This window comes from Dendrobates tinctorius, unplaced genomic scaffold, assembly GCF_039654945.1.
Source record: "Dendrobates tinctorius isolate UK_male_01 unplaced genomic scaffold, ASM3965494v1 ptg000029l, whole genome shotgun sequence".
NCBI lineage: Eukaryota > Metazoa > Chordata > Amphibia > Anura > Dendrobatidae > Dendrobates > Dendrobates tinctorius.
In genome coordinates this window covers 3702278-3719935 of record NW_027361697.1, presented here as the reverse complement: position 1 = coordinate 3719935, position 17658 = coordinate 3702278, and the positions used below count along the sequence as shown (strand labels likewise).

General features: G+C 45.7%; 1 protein-coding gene across 3 annotated transcripts in view; it reads right to left on the bottom strand.

The window, feature by feature from the left end:
- RASAL2 (RAS protein activator like 2) overlaps window positions 1-6507 on the bottom strand; it is a 284068-nt gene extending 277561 nt beyond the window's left edge. For 2 of the 3 annotated variants that reach the window (XM_073571302.1, XM_073571304.1), the window contains exon 1: window positions 6042-6503. In XM_073571302.1, coding sequence (XP_073427403.1) covers window positions 6042-6201 — 160 coding nt within the window. In that variant the 5' untranslated portion in view covers window positions 6202-6503. Of the gene's footprint in view, window positions 1-6041 lie in introns of all 3 variants that reach the window. The other variant, XM_073571305.1, reaches the window with a different exon arrangement.
- Between the last annotated feature and the right edge of the window lie 11151 nt (window positions 6508-17658).

Here is a 17658-nt window from a genome sequence, read left to right as displayed (position 1 = left end):
TTCAGGAATGCACACTGCAGAATCCACACCATCTACATAGAGAGCCCCATTCATTCCCCGGGCAAGGGTAGCGACTTAAAACGACCCCATGGACGGCACACGGTAACAGCATCACATGGAGGGATACACAAATAAGACCGCTTCACAAACCACACATGCAATCTGGTGCTGCTTTTCAGTACTGTTTCTATAGTAACCATCGCTTCTTCTCCGATGTCTAAGACAAATCACGCCGGGGATGCTCAGATTGTAACGTCCTAGTGAAACTGGAAAGATATGAAAAATGGAAATTTCACCCAAATGTACAGATTAAACAAGAGAAGCTTGTTAACCATTGTGCAGGAGAGTCAGTAATCTCCCAGCAGATACTAGGATTCATTATCAGATCTAAATGAACGTCTCGCTGAAATCCGCTGGTGGAAGGATGCCAGCTGGCTGAGACCGGGACAGTCAACCAGGGGTCAACGTTGGGTCTGCGATGGACAGAAAGCTGGTACTGTTCATAGTCATCATTTACAAAGGGGTTAATCCTCCCCAAAAAGAAGAGATCCCCTATATAAAGGATAAGGTAGGGGGCGACGGCTGGGACCCAAAGCGATCCCAAGCTCGGAGTTCTGAAGCTCCCGAGGACAGGGATCTGCAGCCCCTTCCCAAAGGGCCGTGGAGGTGTAGATGTTCGATCCTCTGCACCATTTATCGGAAACAGCCCAAGTGCTGTAAGTGCTCTGCTCCATTCAGGACGGGGCTGCAGAACCCCGTTTTTGGGATCTCTGCAGGTTATCCACTATTCTGAGGGTAGGGTATAACCCTTTACAGTAAAGACATCTAGAGCTTATACTCCCTTCACAAATTATAGGAGAGCATTCGGTGCCAAAAAGTTTGGTGCCAAAAACAGTGAACAGCTCTACAGTGCTCATGTCCAAAAAGGAGCCCCTGTATACATTTTATCATAGCACCACTTCGTGACCAGAGGTACGCTAAGGCCGTGTTCACATGTAGCGTAAATGCTGCATTTTTTTTCTGCAGGCTTACACAACAAATAATCTTCTCCGATTATCGTGCATTTGCCGAGTTTCTTATTTGACGCATTTTTGGTGTAGATTTCAAGTGGTAAATACTTTTTTTAGCACCCGAGCATGCTGAGATAACACTTTAACCCATCAAGTTCGCTCATCGCTGGTTACAGTGTTATTCACACTGCCTCTTGTCACCGAGGATTTGCGCACATTTGCTTATGTTTTACATAGTCTTCTCCAGCCGCTGACTTCATTGTGCAAACAGCCATGTGCCTGCCTGAGACAAGCTGTCATAAACCCCGGCCGGGCAGGGCGATTAACCAACTGTGTGCTGTGGCCATCCATTACCCGGCACTGCTGACCTGACAGTCTTTCTCCGCTGCTGAAGTTGTCATCGAGAGCGACATAATACACCATGAAACCACAGGAGATCTCTCTGTGCAGCTGAGCATGGTGGACTGCATGCGATGGAGGATGGAGGAGTAAAGGGCAGGACGCTGACATCTCCAATATAGATGGAAAATACCACTGCTGTAAAAGGGAACCGGCTGCAGCTTCCAACATACGGTAATTATTTATTGCCGAGGTTATCCAACTCAGAAACATTAAATGAATGAAAAAAAGTGGTGAAATACCAGACATTGCCCCATTATTTATGTCACTTTAACGATGCTTTTACATTAGTGATGAGCGAATGTGCCCGGATAAGGTGTTATCTGAGCATGCTCGGGTGCTATCAGAGTGTCTGCGGCGTGCTTGAAAAATACGTTCGAATCCCGCCTAGCTGCATGTCTCACTGCTATTCGACAGCCGCAACACATGCAGGGATCGCTTAACAAACAGGCATGCGTTGCGGCTGTCGAACAGCAGCGAGACATGCAGCCGCGGGGGACGCGAACATATTTTTCGATCACGCTGAATGCGCTCGGTCAGCACAGGAGCATGCTCAGATAACGCCTTATCTGTTCACATCCGCTCATCACTAGTTCACGTGGCTCTGATAAGGAGCGCATTTTCCCATCCAAATTTTCAGACCGAAGATCGGCTGCGAGTTACACCGCCAGGTTTTACAAAATTTAACTCGTGAATCCGCAGAGGAAACCGACTGCCGCAGCATGTCCGTTTTGTTTGTTGCAGACTTTTCACCTTTAGCAATGAAACGTCGGCAAATCTGCAGGACTGCTGCAACAAAGCCTACAGCAAGATGTCCAATAAGGCCACGTTCACACTATCAGCATTTGCCCAGTATTCGTAAGCCAAAACCAGGCGTGGAAAAGTAGAATTGAAAGACTGACACCTGCCTTTGAGAAGACGATCCTGATGAAATACTGATCAAAAACTACGACGTGCGAATAAAGCCTCAGACTCGCTTCTCGCCACCACTAGCTACGCAGAGCTCCGACTAAGTTTTGGCTGCCGCTCATTAACAGTGGCTATGACTCGGAGATGACTCACGGGCGGACAAGTCACTTCTACAGAAGAGGATAGGGGTATTCATACAAGCACAGTAGTTCCCATTCCTTTTTTGTAATTAATGAATAACCAATTGTTTAATAAGGAACCGAGCAATTTACCGTACACTTTGTCTTTTCCTGCCTCTTCAGTTTAAGGAAACGTTCATATTGAGCATTTGGTCAGTATCTTACATCAGTATTTGTATTCATACTGAATGTGGCCAAAATTGTATCTATCATCTCATAAGATTTTTTTTTATAATATGTCCTAGAGGCTGCAGCCGATTGGTTGGGGTCCAGCTCCTGAGGTCCCCCGCGGCTTGGAAGCATGCAGCTCTTTTGGCATCTGACATGACAGTAGCCCCTTATAATCCCAGCCTTGGTATCTGAATTGCTGGTGCGACCCACCCAGCGAGAGGCAGACAATAGGCGAAGGTAAAGTTTACCCGGGAGGATATATTTACATTAAGCTCATGTCAGTAAAGAAAGCGGCCAGGATCAGGGTTCACTGTCGTGTAACATGTGATACGCTGCAGAGAAGCCTTCCACAACATTTACTCAGGGATATTAAACAATATATTGATATTGCCGGGTCTGGAGACCGATAAGAGCAGTGAACATGGCAGGAGGCGAGCTAGGAACAACCCTGCAGGTGACATAGAAATATCTCCTTTTATCTGGAATAAACAGAAAACTGGATTATTAAATTATCTGAAATATCTCAAGAGAAACGTAATTTAACCTTAAGGCAATAACCCTGGAGCACGACACATCGCAAGCCATAGAACACGAAATAATAAAAATGTGGATAGATAGGGACGTGCGCTTTTGGAAACATTTTTTTTTCTTTCCATCTTTAAAAAAAAATACAAAACTTTGTAACTTCTTGATTGCAGCATTTATTTCACTCGCTTCACAGACATCATCATCACTGTCCCCATTGGAACTCACAACCTATATTCCCTATCAGTATGTCTTTGGAATGTGGGAGGAAACCGGTGAACCCGGTGGAAACCCCAGCAAACACAGGGAGAACATACAAACTCCTTGCAGATGTTGTTCTGGGTTGGATATCAACCCAGCGGGGGCGGACATATCATTGGTGCAACCAGGGGCCCATTTCTACCCCCAAAGCAGGTGGAATCATGCCTTATGATGACATATTGGACTGCAATGGCCCACATATTGTTCTCGCACAGGGAACCTAAGACCCCAGATTTGCAAAGCTACAGTGCTAACCACCAATCTCACAAATAAGGAGGATTTGAGAATAATCTGCCCTGCTGATATCCCATATACTCAACCCAAATCCAGACAGAAAGTACATGCGGTTTTGCTGTAGTCAACGCGTTTCGAAGTTTTACCTACCGATCTCACACGTACCAAAGTGTCTACACTGCTCCAATCCAGACTAATGCGTTTCCATGATGACAGATTTACCAACCTTCCATACTCTTCCCCATTCTACAGAGGAGCAGAAGGTTGGTGATATGAAGACCACGCACTGAACACCTAAGCCCAAAATGAGCCGGGATTCCAATCTATAAATGCCTATTTGGGAGAATCCCAAATCCAGAGCTATCAATATAAATTTTCATTCTTACATGTCTTAAAAGGTAATGTAATTATTCAGCTATCAGGTGTTCTAAGAACACGACTCCAAGTCCAATCAATGTGAATACACCATGCATGGCCGTCCTATAAGGAGATGATTAGAGATGAGCGAACGTGCGCAGATAAGGTGTTATCTGAGCATGCTCGGGTGCTACCCAAGTGTCTTCGGCATGCTTAAATAATATGCTCGAGTGCCCCCCGCGCGCCTGCATCTCTCGCGACTGTTCGATGGCCGCAACACATGCAGGGATTGCCGGTTTGTTAGACAGTCGACTGTTGAACCAAGAGATGGAACCGCAGGGACTTGGGACATATTATTCGAGCACGCCGAAGACAGTCGGCTTGGATAACACCTTACCCGAGCGTTCACTCATCACTGGGATGCACCTGACCACTGTAACGTCTCTGAAAACAGGTAACAATACACCGTGGACTACTGTAACGCTAACACTGACCCTCAGCCGCTCGATAATAGGCACAGTCTCATATCAAGCAAGCACTGGAGCCCACCAGAGCTGCCACCGAATACCAAAGCATCCAAAAAGTGATCCCGCTGGCGCCGACAGATAACTGAAGACGTACTTTGACCTTGTCAAGGTCTCTGCACCATTCCCATTCTTCTCTTCACACTTTGATGGTTTTCGGAGGAAATCCGAGCGGTCGGCGTTCCCAAAGCCGCAAAACGCGCTGCTATTTTCAGAAACGGATTCTGACAATTGCTAGAATATAGGAATTGCCAACACATATGTGACTTAATCACTTGCGGGTGTGTTGTGGCCAAAAGGAAATAAAAAAGGGTGTTCTCTGCTAATGCCGGGTGCGGGGACTGAGCTTAATTAAGCTAAAAAGAAAAAAAAAAAAAAGCGTCCGATAGGAAATGAAGATGGGATCGGAGTCTGCAGAGCGGTCAATAATAAAGTCAATGTGCAGAGCTTCTCCATCGTATAAGGACCGGCGACACCGCCGCCAAGAGCTCGCAGGATTCACAGCAGGTGGGGAGAGGAAAGGACTAATCACAAGAAATAAACAAACAAACAATGACTGATACATTGCAGGTCTCTCTGGTGCGTCTGGCTGAGATCTGATCCAACTCCAGGCACTAAATATGCGGCTTCTGCACAGAGCGGTGGTCCGGGCACACAGAGCGGTGGTCCGGGCACACAGAGCGGAGGTCCGGGCACGCACCGGCCCCCATAACGGGGGTCTAAAAACGGAGGCGAACCAGTCAAGATGAAAGATTTAGCATTGTTCTCCCTTTTAAGACCCAGAGAGCATATGGATGACAAGCACTATGTTACATTAGATGACAAGGGACCACAAGTCCCAGCACACCGCCCTGTCTTCTGTGTCCATATAACTTGCACCTCATCAGGCGACAGGTCAAAACTTAAAAAAATCAGTGCCCCAAACTTCTGCAACCTCAGCCCCACACAAAATGGGCGAGATAAGAACAGCCACAAGCTTCTTTTTGGTCATCATGCCATCAAAATCAATGTAAAAGGGGTAGTTTACCCTCGCGGACCATAATATATATATATATTTTTATTTTATTTTTTTGCTCTTACAGGCTCATTTTTTCCTACCTTGTATGTGATCTGTGGCCATAAATCAGCTCAGAGTAGATAAAAATGACAAGCTTTGCCATAAGGAGCTCACTGATGGGTTCTCCGTTGACTCATTCTGCGGCTGACACTGGACAGTGCAAGGCGCAGAGGCTGTAGGAGGCCGACGGTGCAACGTGTTCAATAAAACGCAATTGTCAAACTGATTTTTTTTGCCCCAAATACATACATTTCTGCAAAATAAATAAAATGATCCCCAAAAGGTGGAGAAGCCGCACCAGTGTGACCAGCGCCCGGAGGCACAGCCGGCTCAATGGATGGCAATCTATAAGGCAATGAGCCGCCACTACAGAGGAGAATAACATCGGCCGCCGATCAGATCGCACGACTCTCACCGTACACCCGCATCCAGCCCTGCTGCTGACACACCGACTCCATCAGGATCCGCTCCAGCATCCCGCCGGGGCACGGGGACTCCAGCTCCTCGGAGTCCGGGAAGCTGCGGAACAAGTCATGTCCGCTGGATAACGAGTCCCCTCCCGGAGACAGATCCATCCTGCTCCTCTCCCCCCGCACCTTCCTCCGTCCCCGGGGAGAGGGCTCCGGGTGCCGCCCGTCGGCTTCCTCGCTGAGGCGGTGCGTGGTGCAGCGCTCCCGGCGCCTCTAGCTGACAGGGTGACCGTGTGACACCGGGCTGTGCGCTGCCAGCTGCTGCCCGACCGACAGTGACGGCGGCGGCGTCTCCACTGTGCCAGCCCCGAGCGGCATCAGCGGCATCCCTGGGAGATAGACCGGAGCAGCCGCCCGCCTATCCACAGGAGGGGGCGGGGCCACGACTGGAAACGCGTGGAACAAGCGGGATGCTCGGGAATATCGAGCTCATCGATAATGGCTTCAGAAAGCAAGTAAGCTCCACCTACTGGCGGATATGGGGTATGACACCACTTCGCTTTCAATTTTTATTTGGCTTCCACGAGTACTAGCTTTTATTATTATTATTATGATTATTATTATTATTATTATTATTATTATTTCACAACTTTTTCCACCTTTTTTAGCCCCTTTTTCATTATTATTATTTCCCATTTTTCACCTTTTTAGCCCATTTTTTATTTTTATTATTATTATTATTATTATTATTATTATTACTATTATCATCATTTTTCCCATTTTCTCCTTTTTTAGCCCATTTTTTCTTTTATTATTATTATTATTATTATTAATTTTTTCCCACTTTTTCACCTTTTCAGCCCCTTTTTATTATTATTATTTCCAATTTTTCACCTTTTTTTAGCTTCTTTTTTCTTTTATTATTATTAATTTTTATTATTATTATTACTAATTTTTTCCCATTTTCACCATTTTTTAGCCCATTTTTAAGGTGGAGTGACCAGATGCATTCTTTTTTTCATTTTTTTAATGAAATGAAATATAAATGTTATAACATGTTATTAGTTCAGACAGTTAGGCAATACCAGATTTTTTTTGTATATATATACATATATTTCTTACATTTTAATAACTTTCCGGTTAAAAATAGAGCACTGGGAAGTTTTACTGTTATTTTTTTTTATTTTTCTAATTAGTCTCCCTAGGGAACTTGTACCTATATAATACAAAGCCAAAAGAAATGGCATACATGCAATGTGTAGGAGCACGTTCACACTGCGGCCATTTCACAGACAAAACCTAAGATAACAACAAAATGAGCAAATATGCATGTAATACCATAGGGGACTTAGTTAATACTATTTTGATCAAAAAAGCGTAAAAGGTGTACAAGGTGTACCTGATCGGGATGGTCCTATCTCTAGTATACAAAACCTCACTTTGTGTCAGCCGACCTCAATATAAATGGGGGCAGAATAGGACCCAGGTCTGACTATGCAGCCACCTGTCCATAGGAAGCTATATAGATGAATGTCTGGCTCAAAGGGGGACCTCGCCCCTGTTTGTAAAAAAAAAATTATAAGAAACTACAGCAAAACCAAAGAAATAAGCCGGAACATAAGTTGGTATAAATGCAATGTGTAAGAACAGATTCACACTGTAGCTATATAACAGCTTTTTTTTTATCAAAATAGTGTCAATTAAGTCCCTCTTGTTATTTACATGCGCTATTACTATTCAGTTATTTATTTACCGTGGGGTATTTGCTCATTTTGTTTTTATCATCTGCGTTCAAATCCTCATCCTCTCTTAATTGGTTTTCCTTCCTTTTCTCTCTGGTGTACCTCTCTGTTGTTTGCGAGTGCATAATTTTATGTTTGGCATTTCATTTATTCCTGTACATCCTCCCTTGTTAGTCTGGTTTGCGTACATATATACACTATTACTACCCATTTCCCTGTGTGTAGGAAGGGACCGATATAGGGCTGATTTAGTAGTTCAGCAAGGTCTGTGACCCTGGCATCTTCACCATTAGAAGCAATCCGGGGAGCAGGGATAGCTAGGGCGCCCCTAGCGTTAAGGACAGGGAAAGAGCCCCTGTCCCGGGTATTCCAACAAAAGAGTTGTGTCACACTATGACTGAAAATTGAATTCAGTCTTGGTAAACCTGGGACAGTCCGAAGGTATGAACTAGCATGTTACGGTGCCAACCATCTGCCACAACCATAAATCAACTGTAAGGCTGCGTGCACATGCTGCGGATTGCTGTGCGGATCCGCAGGTAAATCTGCAGGTCAAAAGACCTGCGGTTTTACCTGCGGATTGCTCTGCGGTTTTGCCCTGTGGTTTTTCATCTCCACAATGGAGGAGATGGTAAACTGCTGCGGATTCCGCAGAAAGAATTGACATGTCAATTCTTTCTGCAGTTTCAAAACCGCAGAAAAACCACGCGGAAAAGTCCGCACCGTCTGCACTGCGGTTTTTTATTCCCATAGGGAATAATGGTACTGTACACCGCAGCAGAAACTGCTGCGGACTCGCAGCGGCCAAATCCGCTGCGGAACCGCAGAAGAATCCGCAGCGTGTGCACACACCCTAAGTGTACTTAAAAAAAAATCCTATTTTGAGACTCAAATCAGATCTAACTTTTTTAACCCCTTAACAACTGCCAATGCACATTAAAAAGCGTAAGGGCTAGAATTAGGGTTATTATATAAAAGAAAAAAACAAGATTAGGTTTATTTTTTTTTGTTAGGAAGGCGTAAAATAAAATAATGGCCCGCAGAACATTTACCACAGAGCGATCATACAGTACTGTAAACCCTACTTTGCTCTGACGGTTCTGAAGCAGATGTGTTTTCAGCCAGTGACGACTCCTCTTCCTCTACAGGATCCCTCAGCCTGATAGTAGCGGAGTCAATCGTCACTACTAAAATGTCCAAGGCAGGATCAGGTTCTGCAATTCCCCCTCCATTGTGGGATCCCGACCATTCCTTTTCCGCACAAATTTCCCCTTTTTAGCAGCCCCTGGTATAAAAGTAGATGTCACTAAATTCACCCCCTTTTTGATTTTTCCCAAATTTGTATGCAAATTGTCTCTTCAGAGAGGAAGAGGACTAGAACTCTAGAGCTACCTATAGGAAGTAGCAATCCTAAAAGTCATTATCAACCCTTTACCGAGCCTTGAAATATGGCTTCTTCCAATGGGTGGCGCTAGAGTTCTAGTCCTCTTCCTCTCTGAAGAGAAAATTTGCATATTTAATTTCCCAGAGGAGCATGCAAGGCATTTAAGTCTCCTCATACTGGCATGTCAGACCTGGCATGCCACTCTCCATAAAGGGAATCCTTACTCCTTAGATTCCAAATTTTTGAAGTCCTACAATTAATTACCCACCAAACAAATTTATCTGTCTGATAATATATTTACAAAAATCCCAGATCCCTCCATTCCCATTCATGTATCCCCACAAGCGTCCTTGAAATGAAACCAATGTTGGGGGCATTACCCTCAATATGGGTCTAGTTAAAAAAAAACACTCTCTGCTTCTATTGGGCAACAAAAACTGCCCACAGCACCCGTGTATTTGCAGCTGTTATGTCCTGAACCCATTGTGAAACCCTAAAGAGATTCCTTCATCTTAGTGATAATTCCCAAGAAATGACCCCAACTATGATCACCTAAATAAATTGAAACCCCTAATTTCCATTCTAAAGCATTTATTTTTAAGTTCCTATGCCCTTGGACAAATTGTTGCAGTTGACGTGTCCTTTATGAGTTTCAAGGGCCGTCTGTCATTTCGCCAATTCATCCTCTCCAAACTAGCCAAATGGGGCATCAAGCTTTCTAAAATGTGTGAGCGCGCATCGGGGTACACATGCACCTTTCTCATTTATGAAGGTAGGGACCTCCAAATAAACCCACTAAACTGCCCCCTGACAATTGGCATGACTGGTAAAATTGTCTGGGAGCTAATGATGCCACTCCTACATCAAGGGTACCATGTGAACACCAATAATTAGTACACAAGTATCCCCCCTATACAAATTCATCCATGCTGAAAATACACAGGCCTGTGGGACAGTCAGAAAAAATCAAGTAGGTTTTCCATCACAGTTGGTGTCCAGACGTTTGGAGAATTTTCCAATATTTTATCCTATAATTGTAAAAAAAACTCAACCTAAATTAACCACCAACATAAAGTACAATGTGTCACGAATAAACAAACTCACTGGGATACGCTGAAACGATCCAGAGTTAATACCATATAAAGTGACACTGGTCAGATTTAAAAAATTTGGGTAGGTCATTAAGGTCAAAATTGACTCGATCACTAAGGGTTTAATGAATGTTCATCTTACTTGGGGGAATCAATTATAACTATTTTTAGCGTTTCCATAGAAACAAAGATCATTTAGCACATACTTAGCTGATGATGATAAGCTCGGCTCCGGAGGTACAAAATCAAAGCAAAAACCAACCATCGTTTCTGGCTGAAGGCTCATTTATCCTGAAAATTTGCTAGTGTCATGGCGATGGTAGAAAAAACGTCCAATGTTAATGAAGAAGTTCATCGGTAGATCATTTATTGTTGATTCTTATTGTTTTTGACAGCAAAATCTACAATAAATACGGCTCTTGTAGAGACATTTACCCAAGGCCGGCACTGGTGATGCTCCTCACTAGGCATGGTGGAGGTCACCTCTCATTATCACTGATGCAAATGTTTCATTTTTGTCTAAGATTTATCAAAACATTCATAGCTCGGCAAAACTTTGTGATACATGAAGGAACCTGTGTAGCCGAAACAGGTCCTTGAGCTGATTGGCTGCACCGCTGTCAACGTGATATCAATGCTGCAGCCCATATCAGATACCGAGAGCAGTGGTGGAATAGATAGCTAGACTAGTAGAGTGGGGAGGTGGTAAGCACAGTTTTTTTTCTAAAAAACTGTGCCTGGGGACTGGAATTTTTTGAAATAGGGCAACTCATTTAACTTACATATTGCGAATCCATTGCGAATCCATTGTTTTTCAATGACGTCTTGAAGTTCCATTACACGTGTTGCGATTGGATCTTCTTGGCTTTAGATGTTTATTTAGCATACATTTTTTTGTTAAATTTGCCTTTTACAAGGACTGAAACGCGATAGAGTTCTGGATGAAGCAATATAGTTTTATCTACCAGTGCTGGCCTTAAATCTTTTGAATTTGGCCCATCCTTCGGATAGGGCAGTGTTTCCCAAACTCCAGTCCCCAAAGCCCCCAACAGATCATGTTTTCATGATTTTCTTAGCATTGCCCAGGTGATGGAAGTATCATCAAGGCATCAGGAATTGTCTCATCACATGTGGAACACGATGGAAATCCTGAAAACATGACCTGTGGGAGGCCGTGAGCACTGGAGTTTGCGAAACACTGAGATAGGGTGTCAATATAAAAGTAGTGGACAAAACCTTTCAGACATGAATTGTAGGTTTACTTTATATGACCGTATGATAAAATATAGAGTGTTATCAAAAAAAATCATCCCTTACAATATACAGTAACAACCAATATTATAAATGGCTACAGGCTACAGAATGCAGCAACGACGGATTAAAAGGCTCAGACAACTTTACATTCCGCATCTCGTCCTTTGTGCTCTTCAGACAAATTGCTTCAAGGGACACAAACCCTCCCTGTGCCTTGCTATTGAATACAGTCTATTGTTCTCTGTAAGCAGCCGTTTCAGGCAGGGGAGAGGCCGACGGTAGCGTTCTAACAGGGTGTGCAGAAAACTGATCTGCCCGCATGAAAATGACTTCATGCAAAACCATGTGAACGATATGAGAAGCTCTTTCATGAGTGTCACTTGCAGGAACCTCGGCATTAAATTTTATGACTCTTCCAAATCCTGTAACCTAAATTCTGATAATTGCACTGAAAACAATCTTGTTTTTCTCCCTTGAGCTAGGATATAGTAGTTTGCTAAAGCTCCAAAAGTTGATGGCTTAAAGGGATATTCCTATCTAAGACATGAATGGCTGGAATATTTGTCTCTATGTGGCGCCCACGAGTCGTTAGGGCTCCAGACACCTACACTTTCTTTTTTAGCTGTTGTGCCACGTTCCCACGTTCAGTATTTGGTCAGTATTTTACATCCGTATTTCTAAACCAAAACCAGGAGTGGGTGATAATCCTCTGATTGTTCCACTCCTGTTTTTTGCTTACAAATAATGATGTAAAATAATGACTGTAGTGCAAGCGGGTTGGTGCAGTGTGACAGACAGGCAGTGACCACAGGAAAGTTCAAAACAAAGTCTCTTTAATGTCCAACATACTCAAAAACAGAAAAAACAAACGGTATCCTCCGTATCGCAGCCGGGAATCAAGACAGTCCATATCAGAGACCTGTTGCTGTGGCGACTGCACCACCGTGCTACGCTGAGGGGTGCCAGGCCTTTTGGCTCCGTGTTACTGTAAGGAGGTGGCGGAGAACCCCATTGCTTCCCCTCTCTCCTATGTGCTGGTCCCATGCACTTCACTGTATTAATGTTATGTACCCGTGTGGTACCCCAGGAGTCCGGTTGCCACAGTGGCATTGCCTCCCTCACAGGGGGTGATGTCATGCCTGGAAGCAAGTTGGGTTTCCCTAGCCAGATAACACCAGCATACAACACCTTTCCTGACTCCAGACCAGAAGGGGGAGCTCAAAACCTGGTATCAGGAAAGCTTCCTTCTTAATTCTGGCCTGGAGGTTAGTCAGTCTGTGAGAGTCTGTACAGGGGACAGGAGCTGTGAGGAGCTTGTCCCAAGAGCAGAGTGAAGAGAGAGGAAAGTGGAAGATTAGGGAAGCCTGGGGATTGGAGCTGTGACCAAGCTCACCCCAGGGAAGTGGCTGCACGGGTACAACAATCCCAGCAGCCAAATCCGGAGGGCAGGAGACTGCAGGCCTCATCACACACCTCAAGGCACAGCAGCATACCAGAGCCGGAGCCACCACGAAGGAGTGACACCTGTAAAAGCCTCAAGCTGCCTGCCATACAGGCAAGGACTAAAGAACAGTAAGGAACAGAGGACTGAGCATAGCTTCAGGCAGGAAGGACCTCAGAGAACAGTGTAGTAAGGAGGACATATTTAAATCAGTTTTACATGCCCACTGCTAGCTAGCCATACCGTACAGAAATAAAAGGGCTAGGAACAGGAGAACACAGATGTGGCTAAATAAGGATGTAAAAAGGGCAATAAATAACAAGAGTAAGGCATTTAAGAAGTTAAAACAAGAAGGCAATGAAGAAGCATTAAAAAGTTATAGAGAAAAAAATAAAATGTGTAAAAAACAAATACATTTAGCAAAAGTGGAAACTGAGAGACTCATTGCTAAGGAAAGTAAAACAAACCCCAAACTATTCTTTAATTATATAAACAGTAAAATGATTAAAATTGATGGTGTCGGCCCTTTAAAGAACAATGAGGGTGAAATCATAGAGAGCGATGTGGGAAAAGCAAATGTTTTAAATACTTTTTTCTCAATAGTGTTCACACAGGAAAAGGATTTGCCAGGGGAAATGCAGAGTGATAATGTAAACTCCCCATTAAGTATTACCTGCCTAACCCAGGAAGAAGTGCAAAACCGCCTTAGTAAGATTAAAATTGACAAATCACCAGGCCCTGATGGCATTCACCCTCGGGTATTAAGGGAGTTAAGTAATGTGATAGACAGGCCTCTATTCCTTATATTTAAAGACTCTATAGAAACAGGGTCTGTTCCTTTTGATTGGCGGCAAGCAAATGTGGTACCAATATTCAAAAAGGGGTGTAAAAGGGAACCTGGAAACTATAGGCCGGCAAGCTTAACATCTGTTGTGGGTAAAATTTTTGAAGGGTTTCTAAGGGATACCATTATGGAATATCTCAATGTTAATAAATGTTAAACTCCATATCAACATGGATTTATGAAGGATCGCTCCTGTCAGACTAACCTGATCAGCTTCTATGAGGATGTAAGCTCTCAAATGGACCAAGGAGAATCATTGGATGTCATTTATCTCGACTTCTCTAAAGCATTTGACACTGTCCCACATAAAAGATTGGTAAGTAAGATGAGAAAGCTTGGGCTAGGGGAAAATGTGTGTAGATGGGTAGGTAGCTGGCTTAGTGATAGAAAACAAAGAGTGGTTATTAATGGTGCATACTCAGATTGGGCCAGGGTTACTAGTGGGGGACCACAGGGTTCTGTATTGGGCCCCCTACTATTTAATATATTTATTAATGATCTAGTGGATGGCTTACACAGTAAAATATCAGTATTTGCAGATGATACAAAACTATGTAAGGTAGTTAACACAAAGGAGGACAGTTTGCAACTACAGAAAGAACACCGTGAGCCAGTGGCGTAGCAACTGTTTGTGGCGCCCGGGGCGGTCGAAAAATTTGCCGCCCCTTTGGTCGCTGATAATCCGGAAGAATCCGAAGAGCCCACACTACACTCAAAGATCTAATTTTTAGTCTACTACTAACTCTGCTGTTATTATTTCTAAATTTCTAGACTTTCATCTTCTTGCAGTTCTCTCTCTCTATATATATATGTGTATGTATTAGCGTGATGACCCTACTGAACCTCAACCACTGCCCTGCCGAGAGCTGCACCATAAAACAGTGTAAGGAGACCCACGTGTCTTCCCCCTGCACAGACCCACAGTACACCCCCTACAGAGCCCTCATGTTCTCCCCTTGCACAGCCCCCCTCCCCCGTGTACCCCCCTGCACAGCCCCTCCATGTCCTCCCCTACACAGCCTCCCCATGTACCCCCCAGCACAGCCCCCCATGTCCTCCCCTGCACAGCCCCCCATGTCCTCCCCTACACAGCTTCCCCATGTACCCCCTGCACAGTCCCCCATGTCCCTCCTACAGAGCCCCCCCATGTCCTCCCCTGCACAGCCCCCCATGTCCTCCCCCTACAGAGCCCCCTCATGTCCTCTCCCTACAGAGCCCCCCCATGTCCTCCCCCTACAGAGCCCCCTCATGTCCTCTCCCTACAGAGCCCCCCCATGTCCTCCCCCTACAGAGCCCCCTCATGTCCTCTCCCTACAGAGCCCCCCATGTCCTCCTCTGCACAGCCCCCCATGTCCTCTCCCTACAGAGCCCCTCCATGTCCTCCTCTGCACAGCCCCCCATGTCCTCTCCCTACAGAGCCCCCCCATGTCCTCCTCTGCACAGCCCCCCATGTCCTCTCCCTACAGAGCCCCCCCATGTCCTCCTCTGCACAGCCCCCCATGTCCTCTCCCTACAGAGCCCCCCCATGTCCTCCTCTGCACAGCCCCCCATGTCCTCTCCCTACAGAGCCCCCCCATGTCCTCCTCTGCACAGCCCCCCATGTCCTCTCCCTACAGAGCCCTCCATGTCCTCCTCTGCACAGCCCCCCATGTCCTCTCCCTACAGAGCCCCCCATGTCCTCCTCTGCACAGCCCCCCATGTCCTCTCCCTACAGAGCCCCCATGTCCTCCTCTGCACAGCCCCCATGTCCTCTCCCTACAGAGCCCCCCCATGTCCTCCTCTGCACAGCCCCCCATGTCCTCTCCCTACAGAGCCCCCCCATGTCCTCCTCTGCACAGCCCCCCATGTCCTCTCCCTACAGAGCCCCCCATGTCCTCCTCTGCACAGCCCCCCATGTCCTCTCCCTACAGAGCCCCCCATGTCCTCCTCTGCACAGCCCCCCATGTCCTCTCCCTACAGAGCCCCCCCATGTCCTCCTCTGCACAGCCCCCATGTCCTCTCCCTACAGAGCCCCCCCATGTCCTCCTCTGCACAGCCCCCATGTCCTCTCCCTACAGAGCCCAACTCTTTTGCATAATATCAGCTTTATGAAGATGTAGGCAATCCAACTCCAAGGATTAGGGAGCCTCAACTTTAGAATTAGTAAATGGGGGAGAGGGAGTAATTACCTACATGCCGCCCCCTGTAGCATAACATTACATGATGGAATGAAATTCAAGGGGCAATCACATACCGCGGTGTCTCCCTCCCCTCACAGACATCATGGGCAGGCTGGGCAGCGCTTCCCGCCGTCCCCCTCACTCACCGGCTCCTGTGTCCCGGGATCCGCTCCTCCTGCGTCACCTCAGCCACACGCCACGTGTTCTTCTGGCAGCTCCGACCGAACAACCAGCCCCGAGCGGCCAACACCTCCGCCCAGCACCGGCTCAGGAGCGGAAAGCAGCCGGGGCTCCGAGTCCGAGTCCAGCAAGGCAGTGGCGTAGAAGGTAGAAAGCGCCTGCACTGTGCCTCCGCGGAGTCCGCGCTGTTCTCCCAGTCAGAGGAGAGGAATTGAATTGCTGCTGCCGCGCCGCCCCCACACACGTGCCGCCTGGGGCGGACCGCCCCCCCCGCCCCCCCCACGCTACGCCACTGCCGTGAGCCCAACTCAAGATGGTGCTAAGGTTAGGTTCCCAAACCGTTAAAGCAACAAATATGAACCTAGCACTCAACTTAAAGGTATTTGTAAGGCGGTTTATTGTAGTACACGAAAAAAGACGTTTCGGTCAATGTGACCTTCTTCAGTTACGTGTGGTATATAGATTGTGTAGAGCTTATAGGCATCTATCAGAAAGGACAATGGTGCTTTAGGCATTGAGGAGAATGATCTCTATAAGGTAATGAGCTTGTCAGTATATAGGAGAGGGGCAAACGTGCCTCCAGATGCGGTGTCCACCGTAACTGAAGAAGGTCACATTGACCGAAACGTCTTTTTTCGTGTACTACAATAAACCGCCTTACAAATACCTTTAAGTTGAGTGCTAGGTTCATATTTGTTAGTTTGCAACTACAGACAGATTTGAGTGAATTGGAGAATTGGGCTGAAAAATGGCAAATGAGGTTTAACACAGATAAGTGTAAGGTTATGCACATGGGAAGGAGAAACAGATGCTACAATTACTTACTAAATGGGAAACTGCTGGGGAAATCAGACATGGAAAAAGACTTAGGCATCTTAGTCAATAAGAAGCTAAATTTGAGTGCCCAGTGTCAGGCAGCTGCCACTAAAGCAAATAGGGTCATGGGATGCATTAGAAGAGGTCTGGGGACACGAGATGAAAACATAATTCTCCCTCTGTACAAATCACTCGTCAGATCACACTTGGAGTATTGTGTGCAATTTTGGACGCCGGTGCTCAAGAAAGACATTACTGAACTTGAAAGGGTTCAAAGGCGGGCTACTAAAATGATAAATGGAGTTGGTTCACTACAATACCCGGAAAGGTTATCAAAATTAGGTCTATTTACTCTAGAAAAGAGAAGACTTAGGGGAGACCTAATATATATGTACAAGTATATCAGAGGGCAATACAGAGATCTCTCCAATGAACTGTTTGTACCAAGGACTGTGACAAGAACAAAGGGGCATTCTCTTCGTTTGGAGGAAAGACAATTTCTGCACCAGCATAGAAGAGGGTTCTTCACGGTAAGAGCAGTGAGGCTCTGGAATTCTCTTCCTGAGGAAGTGGTGATGGCCAACTCACTGAATGAATGTAAGAAAGGAATGGATGCTTTTCTTGTGAGTAACAGTATAGAAGGTTACGAATAATATAATATTATAGGTAGATGGTTGACCCAGCTTAGGGGAAGGAATTTTTTTCCCTATG